The following is a 12169-nucleotide window of genomic DNA, read 5'->3' on the forward strand; positions in this document are numbered from 1 at the left end:
AATGATTTATTTACTTTTGTGTCTGTTGAAAAAGTAATGTGATGATACTTTTGCAGATACTGCTTTTTGCTGATATAATTGATGTTATATTAGGAGATTTTACTGTAGCATCTCTGTTGGTCAGAAATTTTACTTTATCTCCTCTTTGGCTAGTTGACCTAAGGAAAAAATGTGTGCAGAGATGTATCTGGCTCAAATGAGAATATAAATCTTTTAACTGCCTTGTTTGAGACAAGTTTAGGAGGAAAACGCTCTGGAATGAATGTCCCCTTTCGCCACTCCCTCCCCCACCGATGTGAAAGGAATTTCTTGGAAGAAAGTGAAAAAACCTGTTTATTTAACAAACAAAATGCCTGCAAGGCACATGAAAAAATGAATAACGTTAGATATTAAACCTTCTTGCTGCAGAGAAAGCTGGTGTATTTAGAGTTCCCTCTGTAACTGGCTCAGCCCCCCTGAAGGTCCGAGGCTGGGATGTGGTGTCCTCACAGCCTCCCTGCTGGTCCACGGGGTCTGATGATCTGGTTCTCGGATCACAGCCAGGCCAACCACCTCCAGAAGAGGGAGAGGAAGTTACAGGAGGATTTCGGTATACAGTCCTGAGAAAAATTTTTGCCTTAGCTCACAAGCTGGCTAGAAGCAGAGATCTACTCTCTCCCGCTGCAAGCAGAGCCGAGCAAGATGGGGGAGTGTGTGTGAGTCCTTGAACACAAACCTGCTGAGGAATTTTCCCAGCTCCCCCCCAGTCTTCCCTCGGACCCAGCTTAAAACTGCGTGACCCATTTCTGGGCAATAAGCAGACGATAGGGGAATACAGCATTATCATAAAATCACCCCAAGACACTGCCTGATCTTAGAGCATCTGAATTTCCCTTTAATTCCACTCTTCCATGATTATGACTATGCATATAGCCAGAGGCTGACAAATGCTGCTTTTCAAAGCTGCGATGCCATGCCATCATCAGTTGCTAGGTTTCTTTTGCTTAGTTATTGTTTTAATACAAAGGCAAAATTGTCAAATTCTGACAACTGTATGAAAGTACCCCACTGCTGGTTCTAGCATTCTTAGGCTCCTGGATTTGAAAATTACTCTTAGCTGACCTTCTTCCCCCAAATTTTTAGCATATGTCATGGTCCGAATAGCATGTAAGTTAAAAGATGCCCTCAGACTAAGAAACTGAATACAAATATCCAATGAGGTTTATTTCATTATTACAAATAATGCTGCCAATGTCTAGTTAAATACAATTGTGGCAAAAAGCCCATAATCAGAAGCCTGTAATATTTTCCAAATTTTTGAGTTGGTGTGCATTTTTTATTGACTAGAAAGCATGATCTGTTCATGGATATGCGTGCTGTATGTTTCAGGGTAACTATGTGTTGAATAATTTAGTGATACATGAAACATTTGCTCTGGTAGATCTTAGAATGTGTGTAGCTTTTATTCACTAACAACGTGTCTCATGCTTGAATGTTGTACAACTTGAAAGGCCTTTGTTTTAATGATATAAATTAATTTCCTTTCAGTATAGCAGCTATTTGGATGATCCAGGGATAAAATCTCGCCTTTGACTTGCAAAACACTCCTGATTCAGTCACCATGAATACGAATACCTGTAGTCTACGTGGGAAGAGCAAGAGTGTAAGTAGAAGGCTTTCTTTTTCTCTCTTTTTTATTTAATATCAGTATTCTTTCACATTACTTCTGTGTTGTATTAGCCTTTCAAATGCCACTTTCTGAGACAGAATGATAAAGTAATTGTTACTTGTACCCTATTCTTATATCTGTAGCCTAAATAAATATGCTTGTGTCTTTGACACCCAGAGATAAGATTATTGAATGATAGTATGGTCTGAGCGACTTTATCTTTTTTCTTTTTTCTTTTTTTTTTGTAATTGACACATTATTTTCTACAGTTCATTTTTAAAAAAGTTATTAGAAGTTAGATTTTTCATGAGCATTCATTGACATATAAGATTATATAATGTCTACAAGATACTCAGTTGTAAATGTATGGCCCTGCACTGATGTCAGGGACTGCACTTTATTTGATATGAAATATTGACTGTGAAATGTTTCAGGAGATCATTGAGAAAATAAGGTAATGGTATAAGCATGGATTTGGATAAGGCTAATTTTATTTTCTGGTCTTTGCCATGTGTTTTGTCCTATATATGTATCTCTCTCTATCCAAGAGTACTACTGAAACAGAGTGGTTTGGACATTTCAGACTCTGAACGAGATTTTTTAATCTGCAAAATAAAATTCTTTGTTTTGCTGTTAAATCCTAGCGTATTTTGCTCTGTGAACTTAATTAGAACCATCTGCAATTATTTCTTCTTTGAATGGAGTACATAGAATATTTCCTACTGTTTGTTGTTTTGAAATTGTAAAATATATAATCCTTGAGAAATTATTTTAAGCTGTGTGGTGTCATGCTATTTAAATAAATTTTTGGCTATTGCTTGTAGGGGAATAGTGATACTATTTGAACTATTTAAACAAAAGTGACTTTGGAGAAGTCTCATTAGATTTGGTGAGCACAGCCGAAGATTTCACATCACATATGAAATCTTCCATCATTCCATATGCCTGTCAATTTGAATTTTCATTGTCACAGTCATCCCAGGTCTGCCAGACCAGTCATTTCATCAAAAGACCAACTGGTAAATAAGTAAAAATGTCATCAGTTGAACTGAATAATCTTGAAAAGAAAGATGGAATATGACATATATTTGTATTTCATGGGATGTTGTCAAGTATCTTTCAAGGAAGTTTTTATCCTTTTAGGAAGCATGAGAATCAAAGTGTTGGTTCAGTGGTTTCAGATGTCAGTGAACATAATTTACTGAATATAGAAGATGAACCTGCAGATGTGTGTGAACACTTGGGTATTTTCACCAAATATAGAACTCACTGTGCACCACGAGCTAACTGAAGCTTATTTTAACAGTGTAGCATGATAGAAACTGCTGGTAGAAAGTAATTAAACATTTCCATTGCTTTTCTAACAATACAATATATCTAATACAGTTAAAATAATTTTCAAGTGATCTTGTAATTAAAAATATGTGGTTAATATTTATTAACTGTACTTCTTCTAATAGATTTTTTTGTTCGATTGTTTGAACTGTCCTCAGATGGCACAGTATGTCTACTCCTGCTAGACCTTCACTCTCCCCCTGATGATTTCCACAGTATTACTATTCATTGTTTTGTTGGTAGCCTATGGAGTTGCATTTAACTGTGTTTGTGAAAAGGGTTTATTTAGTAGTAATTTCTTTCTTTCAGTCTTGCTCACAGCATTCAGTGAGGATGTCAGCATCCTTTAGTCTGTGTGTACTATTTGTCTAGTACCTTTCCTTAGGCATCCTTAGGTAGCTCTTTACTTCTTTTACGACTTTTCCTCTTAAATAATTTCCTCCTTTCCTTTTTTTTTTTTTGTTCCTCTTTTTCCAGCATTTTCAAATTCTTAGAATATTCTTGGTGGTGTAATGCTTATAATTCCATGCTTCTGAAAAGACAGCTAAATATTTGTCTCTCCCTGTCTCCTTCCCTCTCTTCCTACCTGTAATTTTTTTCCCTGTCCATTTCCACCCCTCCCCACCACAAAGTTACATCTAATAAAGAATGGAGTTTTAGTTAGTACTGATCAACCACAGAATGAGACATAATTTAAAATATTTTTTATAATAAAACAGTGAACTTGATTTTTTTTTGTTTCAGAAGAGCTTCATATTAATTCATAACTGCATAAGCAAGGCGAAGTATTTCCACACACTATTTCTACAGCTTTACATATGTGAATATAATTTGTTCATTATCAAAAGGCATGATGAAATTGGTATTTTCAGAATCAGACTTCCAGTCTATCTTCAATGATACTAGCATAGCTTTACTGACAGTACACCATAGATAGCAAATAACTTTTCAACAAAGAATTGTAATAACCAGGTTTCTGTGGGAGTATATCAGAGCATATTTGGTCAGCTAAAGGAAGAAAGACTCTACTTTCAGGTGATGAGAGTGCTAGTATCAAGAATGAAGTCTGAATGTCACATTGTGTGGGATTTTATCTTGGAACATTGTGTCAGAAGTGAGTCAATTCTTGTGAAATCAGAAAGTAGCTATATTGCAAGAAAATGAACCAAGAAAGAGGATATATTTAGCAACTGGGTCTGCTTAAACTGTGGAATTTCAACAGCTTCAACAACAACAAAAGAGAAGGAGCAGGGGACAGAAAGCAAAATTAGAACTTTAACAGTATTTTGTCTGCCTTTTAGTTTATGATTATCCGTAAAAGCCTAGAAGTGCAAGACTTTTGAATTCATAAATATAAAAAGTATATTTTCAACAATGATAGCTTCAGGATAAGTTACAGATCCCTAATAGGAGTCAAAATGGCTGACATTTTCTGATTAAAATTTTAAAAGCAAAGTTTTGACCAGTGGGGTCCAAAAATGGCGGACCTCAAAATGGAATGCTCTCCAAAGACAGGTTGAAGGAAAGATTCTGAGAGCTTAGCTACATGCAGAGGTTGTGAGTGGCGGGAGGTGGTTGTGGTGGTGGTGGCAAATGCAAAGCAGGCACGGAGCACCCATAGATAAGTGCAAAGGAGGGCAGAGAGCTATTTGGAAACAGCTGACTCACAGAGACGTTTTCATCCAAAGGTCTTAAGGCTAGATTGATATAACCTTTGCTTATGATGTGGGGGAGTGAAGAGAAGTTAAACACTTCTTTTATTCCTGTGCTCATTTCTCCTTAGATTTATGAGTCACAGAGAAGACAAGGGCCAGGGGCTCTTTGTCTGCCGCTTCTCCCGTAGGGAGAGGGAACGTCATCCTGTCCACCCCAGACACTACCTGCACTACACTTCTCTGCTCACCAGCTGGAATAGCTATTCAGCAACAGCGTAAGACACTCAATACCAAAAAGTAGAGTGATGTAGTTCTCCACTGACAGTGTTAAGGAATTGCAAATAAGTTCAGTTCCAGGACTTTTTATGTCACAACGCAGTTCTATCAGACAGAAATTCTTGCTTTGGGTCAATAGTTCTAAGTAACCAATTTGTCAACAGACAAACTTGCAGTGTTCCAGAAGCATTTTTCATAATAAATTTGCACTACTTACAAATAAATTGATTTTTCTCTCATCACCAATGGTTAGGTCCATTTGTTATCTGATAGAAGTATACTTAGAGGGAGATTGCTTGGACTAACCATTCTTAATTAATGGGAAGCGATTACATTACATATTCTTTGCCTTCTTCCATCTCTCCATCTGTAAAACAGCCTTTGCAAAGGAAACAAGGGATAGAAAAGGCAAAGGTGGGACATTGCTAAAGGGCAAATTGAAATTCACATAATGGTGCTATTTTTCGCTTAATGTCACTTACTGTGGTTGACTGGAAAAATGGACATTTTAGGCAGCACGTTTCCTTATGTAAAGCAGCACCTTATATGAAGAGAATGACTGAAGAGAGAGTAAGTAATGCCTGGAGCAACTTTCACCCTTTTCTTCTAACATTTTTCCACAGGGGCTAGTAATTAATGCCTATTGTGAGAGTCCAGTCTGAGAAACAATAGCTGGATTTGGATCCCATCAAATTAATTATTTTATGTTAATTTACTGTATTCACATGTGTACATTTGATAATCCCCTTTTAGGTGTGGGATTGTCTTTTAGAAAGAGAGAAAAGGTTCTCTAGAGGAATACACCAGTTTATTCCTGACAAAATTGCATGTGCTTGTTTCCTCCCACTCATTCTGTATTTCTTTATTTCAGTCTTTCACCCTCTCCAGTCTTCCATGGAAGTTCTGACTAATGTTTCCAGCTACCCTATTCTGACCAGACTTCAAAATCTGTTCTCCATGCTTTTCTTTCTTCTGTCTGTGATATTTCTAAGATGAATAGACATGCTTTTGTCATAAATCTCTCTTTTCTTCTCATGACTCTTCTCCTAGTTAATCTCCTGCCTACATTCCTAGTTAAGTTCCAGCCTTTTTAAAGCAAGTCTTACCTCCTTATCTAGGTCCTGGGCAGTACTTAGAATTTTGAGACATAACTGCACCATTTTGAAACATGAAAATACTCCCACCCATGTGCTAACAGACATAAAAATTCTAACCTGTAACTCGAATGTCATCCACTATTATGCAGATTTAAAAAATAATTCGTGGGGCAGTGACATTTATTTAGTCCACATGACAATAGACAAAAAATCTCCTGATGATTTGTGTGGGTCTGATGGAGAGCTTTATAGCTCAGCTACCCTAGCAAACCCTTGAATTACACCTAGGTCTCTACTTTTTGGAGTTCTTGCACATTTGTATCATTGGTATCCCTTGTGCCAGTTCTTCCTATCTGCAATGATAATTGGCTACTTGGAGGTTATATCTTCCCAGCAATACATTTATGCTCTCAATTTTTCCACCCAGTGCTTGATTTCTGGCTGTCTTGAAGAGGTGCAGTGTATGGTTCAGGCCCTCTTTCATGGGAAGGACTGGGAGTTGTCAACCATTTGTACCAGAATTGTACCTACTTCTGTGTTTTACTCAGAAATCTGACACCAGATCCAGACCTCTTGTTTTTACTGTTTAATGGAAACTTCTCCTACCTTTGGAATAATTTACTACAGTGGTGAAAATGAAATTAAATGACCCTGAAGATCTCATTCTATGACTATAAGAAAATATGCTTAACTTAAAAAATGTAAACTTAAATGAAATGATATTAAAAGGTGAGAAAAGGAAAACATGGATAGATTACTGAGTCCTGGAGTAGGAAAATTAGGAATAAAGACAACAAAGATCAAGAGTTTATACATTGCACTTCATGCTGAAGGCAGCTAGTGGTCAGGGAGGAATAAAGGAAAGGCATGAAGGTGGTGGATGATGTAATTAAAACAGAGTAATATTAATGATTTAATGGTCTCCCTACTTTTGCTTCCCACTTACTTACTACAGCATATTTCTAATCAATGACTAAGTTTCTAGAGAGTCTTCTTTCTTTAAAAATGAAGGTAGTCTTTCTGGGTCTTCAGTTTGCAAACACTGCATCTTTTGAGTCCCTCTTTCAGACCAAATTTTGAAATGGTGCCTAAGAGAAAGCTGGCTGATGCTAACAGAGGGAGGGATACAGAAGGAGAATGAGCATGTAACTGATACACATTATATTTGGAGGGAAATGCCATATTATGGAATTCCTTTTTTAACGTAAATTCTGTTCTTATTTGTCTTTCACTTGTAATTTTAAATTGCAGGTAGGTAGTTCTTGTCAATATCTATGCATCTGTCAGAGTGCAATGGAGGAACTGGTTCTCCAGCATTACAAGGTTCTTGACATACTTATAAATAATAAATATTTTCAACAGAAATATAAAAATGTCAAGACTTTGGAGGTATGATAGATGTAGGGCTCTAAAGAGTGGTAAGTGGCAGTTACATGGAGGACGTTTTTAGAGGAACAAATACTGTAGTAATGGCAGAACAATCTGCTAGATGTCTTTGCTGAAAATGGAAATGGTTTCGTACTAGCTCTTACAAAAAACCAGACAATTCCCTGGCAAGGATTACTGTTCTTTGGCCACTGACAGCAACAGGAGACATGAACAATTAAAAACAATAAACAGCTGAGTAGTATTAAAGCTTGAGTGGGTAGGCAAGAGCAGTATATTCCAGAATTAATACTGCCCTTCAGCTCTTAGATGGTGGTCTTGTAATTGGAGTTTTGCAATTTCTATTTTGTTTCTTTAGCAATGGCTTCAGAAACTGCTGTGACTGTACATGAAATATGAGGGGTTTTTTTAATATTATACAGTTTTTCCCTTGTGACACATGCAGTATATCTTGTCTTTTGTGCATATATGTGTATGCGTGTATGCATATATGTGTATGCACATATGACTGTACACATAAATATACAGCCTAGGAAAGCAGAAAGCATATGCTATGCATGTCCATTAGGAAGCCCTTGATGAAGAAAGAACATGGTCACATTTCCTTAAATGAATAAATAGTTCCATTAAAAAAAATCAAATTTAGTTCTGAAAAGAGCCAATATCAACCTTGCTTTTCTATGAAATATGAGGCTTCTCTCACTGAGCTCGAGTTAGTTACCTTATGTAGGACCTCAGCTGGAACACTGCAAACTGCCTGTGAATAGTGAAACTGCATAATCTGTAGCCGCTGAGCAGATGTGTCTGGTGGCTTGAGGCTGGAAAACCTAATAATATCCATGAAAGGGCTGGTGAAATCTTCATGTTTTCACCTATTTCTTCCAGCACTGCAGAATCTGGGAATATCTGTTTTGTCTGTTTCTTTTCTTTCTCTCTTCTTTTTAAACTTTATTATAATTTGGACCAAAACCCCGCTAAAGAAAAGAAAGAATAGGTGGAAGACCTGGGGAATTTCTGCTTTTCATTGCATCCTATGATTCTATGATTCAATGCAGTTTGAGAACACAGTTAACAGAAAGAGGCAAGCAGCATTGTTTCTAGCCAAGTCTGTGCCGCAAAAGTCCCCATAATGTGTTTCTTTCAGCACTTTACTGGACTGGATTAATGTAAATATTTTGATTTTCAAAGTGGAGAAAAACCTGTTTCCAAGATTTTTGATGAAATTTTTTAATCAGTTGCAGCTGAATATTTGGGGATAGATCTGAAATAACATTCCCAAAAGACCAAATGAGACCTATGAGGTACTTTTTTCATGTCTCTATAAAGACAGAGGTCAAAGGAAACAAATTTTGCAGTTTGTCCTTCCGTATTACACTTCTGCTATTTGTAATTTTCACATTTAAATGTGCAAAATAACTAGACATTTTCCAAGTCTTCCCTTTGTCTCTTCATAGAACCAGTTAGTATTGTTCCACACTTTCAAGAAGTCCTAACAAAGACAGCTTTTTATTTTGAAACCTCCGAAAGACTGAATTACTGCCTCTGCCCTGTCAGTCCTAAGCTGAAAAAATAAAGGAGGCTCAAACTTGCTCTAGGGCTAGTACTCATATCTCGTATCTCAGACCCTGTGTTCTAGAAAATGATTTGGTTTTGATTTTTCAGATCTATCTGCTTTTTTTTTTGCTGCTGTGCTGCTGTCCTCTTTTCCCCTCCACCCCCACCTTTTTTTTTTTAAAGTCAGGATAAGTTGCCTAGAGACTTAACTACTTATCACTTCACCTTTTCTTTATAAGAATATAAAATAATGGAAACCTTTACATCTGATGGACTTTCACTGTGATTTGTGGCCCTCCTGAATACAAGGCATTCTTTGGTATAAGTTCCAAGCTTTGGGTTCCTACCTGTTAGCTTTCACCTATGCTTTTGACACATGCTTATAGCTTTTTCATGGTCCTATCTGCTGTTTTAGAGCCTTTTCTGGGTCTCTGATATGATGTTAGACCACCCATCTTCCTTTCCTATTTAAGATCCAGAAAGCAATGAAGGCAATGGTGGAATGTCCAAAATAATTAGTCTGTTACAATGTGCAGACTAAGCAAATTTCTGTTAGCTCTTTTACAAATATTACAGATTAGGATGTTGCAACACCTCATCTGGACATTTTGCTGTAAAATATAATAAAAAAGCCAGAATTGAAAACAAATTAGGGCTCATCTGAAAAAGTCAGTGCAGCAATATCAAAGAAACACTTAGGTAATTTGCATGCTCTTAAATAAGTAAAAACTACAACCGATTGCAACATAATTTTAAAAAATGAATTAACATAGATCATATTTTTGGCTAAAGGATTGAAAAAACCATCAAATTTTGTATGAGATGGGGATTTTTTTTAATATACATGTTATGCTTCTTATACATTTTAAATTACCATGCCTTGAGAAAATTTATTTCAAAATATACAGGAACTTTTGCAACTACTTAAAGGCAATAATGCCCAATTCCTCCATTAGGTAAATGAACTACAGTTTTCTACATATGAAATTTGAAACTTAGACAAAGACTATCAAACTCTTACCTACTACATCCTTTTCTCTGAGTGTTCTTCATAAATAGTGGCAATTAATAGCAAACTTTCACCTCTTTCTGGAGAGGAACATGGCATATCATTGATTTCCTACCAGGGATCAATATCTGCATTACATGACACATGTCAAGACCTAGATTTTGCTTAGTAACAGTAGTCTCTGAATGATAAAGTAAGAACAAATGAATTAGGGTGGGAAGGGAAATTTAGAAGTGATAGAGAGATAGAAATTTAGACAGATAGATTAAATTTTTGTATTTCTACAAGTATCTACTTTTGGCCTTGTCTTTGGTGTCTTTGCTTCAGTAGATAAAATGCTAAAACTTTTCTTGGTGCCCTTGAAAATTCCACATAACAATTTTCACTTATTATTCCCTTCATTAGAAACCAGCTCAGTGTCACAATCTGGAGACTAAAAGATCAAGTCTCAAGGGACTTGCTATGCTCTTTTCAAAATAAAACAATGATCTCAGTGCAAATATACTTACTTAATGATCCTCTCTTGAGAGAGCAAATTAGGATTTCTGTGTTCCTCTTTTGAAACAGCAGCTCCTCTGTTACAGACAGGGGTTGTTTTAAGAAAGAAAAAAGAGAAACTATTTTGAAAAATCAGATTAGATAAAGCATTGAAAAATAATAATTTTAGAGACTGTGCGGTTTTCTAATATAAAACCTGTGAGAGGAGGTGTGTGAGTGACCATCACAAAACCAGCGTGATTGTATGGCTGCACCCAGACCTTCATCCACTTTGCTTTGCAGGCTGTTCTATCTATATTTTAGCTAGCATTTTTTTCCTTTCTTGCATCTTCAATTGCATCTTACTTAGAAAAATTAAACTGATATAAAGGAGAGATAACAAAGATACCTATCAATTAATTAAAGATACGTATTATTAAAATATACTTATTAAATAAGTATAATTATAGTAAAATTATAATTAAACAATAATAATACTAATTAAAGATACTTATCCATTTAATTACTCTTATAGCTCTGTTCCATTCTGTGCCTTTTGGGGTCACTTCTGAGTGAAAAAATCTAGTTCATAAAATTATATAAAAATAGGAGTCTTTTATATTCTTTTTGCATTTTATCTTGGTCAAATAAAAAATTACTGTCTTACTACCTAGATTGGTATATAATAGTTGCAGATAAAAAATAATTGGAGCACTTTAACAACTTTTGAGCCTCATTATAGAAGCTGCCATAGATACATTCATGTTTTCCAAAGTACCCTCTGGTTTCTTTGGATGCACAGTACCGTGTATAGTGAAGCAGTCCCAGTTAACCATTTACATTTTTCTTAATCAGGAATGCATCAGAAGTCTGATCAGAACTGTCGCTATTTTATAAGCATCTGCTATTTTCATGATTGTGTCTTCCTCTTCATCTGCTCTTTGGTACAAAGATTTAATTAAAGTAGTTAAAATAACAGACAACAGATGTGATCTACTCAACTACAAGTCAGCAGTTTGAGATTCCTCTGTGGATGAACAGAAATTAAAACAATTAAAATTCTGTAATTTATTTCAATTACTTTGTGTACCAAGTTTAGTTAAACACTGCTGTCTTGCAACATTGCTTTCCAATAGCTAATAACATGGAATTCTTAAGAGCTGCCTACAGTCTTCACAAAATATTTTTTGGAGATAGGGAATTCCTGCCTTTTTTCTGATTTCCTAGTGAGAGTGTACCTTGTTATTTCTTTAATTCCTGGGGATTTTTACATTAAATAAGCCACGACACTCTGCTCTTGTATGAGTTAGCAGCAGCAGAGGTAGAGATTGGACTCTCTAAATCTTCTATATTGTCATAGCAAGATAATCAATCTCAAGTGTGCTGCACAGTGAATGAAATGTGGCTTGCATAATTCCTTGGGAAAGCTGTGCTTTGATTGTTTCAATTGCAAGCTGGGTGTTCAGTTGTGGCTGGGTAAGCCTCAAGCTTTCACTTGTTTTCTTCAACTATAGGATTGTATATTTGTAGAAAATTGTCTGCATATAGCATCAGGAAAGAAAAACTGACTTTTTTTTCCTCTAAAAGAGTCTAACTAGAATTAAATATATTAATTATATATTAGAACTGATATATTTAGAATATATATATTATAATCTATATATATTCTAACATTTATTTCTAATACATATATTAGAAATTAGAAATAAATACATTAATTAGCTTGTGCTGG

At 35.7% G+C, this 12169-nt stretch overlaps 1 protein-coding gene across 1 annotated transcript in view; it reads left to right on the forward strand.

Moving 5' to 3' along the window:
* Positions 1–12169, forward strand: part of PDE4D (phosphodiesterase 4D) — a 553794-nt gene that overhangs the window by 87269 nt on the left and 454356 nt on the right. Inside the window, exon 2 of the mRNA XM_032095592.1 lies at positions 1528–1642. Coding sequence (XP_031951483.1) covers positions 1601–1642 — 42 coding nt within the window. The 5' untranslated portion in view covers positions 1528–1600. The remainder of the gene's footprint in view (positions 1–1527; positions 1643–12169) is intronic.

Source organism: Corvus moneduloides, chromosome Z, assembly GCF_009650955.1.
Source record: "Corvus moneduloides isolate bCorMon1 chromosome Z, bCorMon1.pri, whole genome shotgun sequence".
NCBI lineage: Eukaryota > Metazoa > Chordata > Aves > Passeriformes > Corvidae > Corvus > Corvus moneduloides.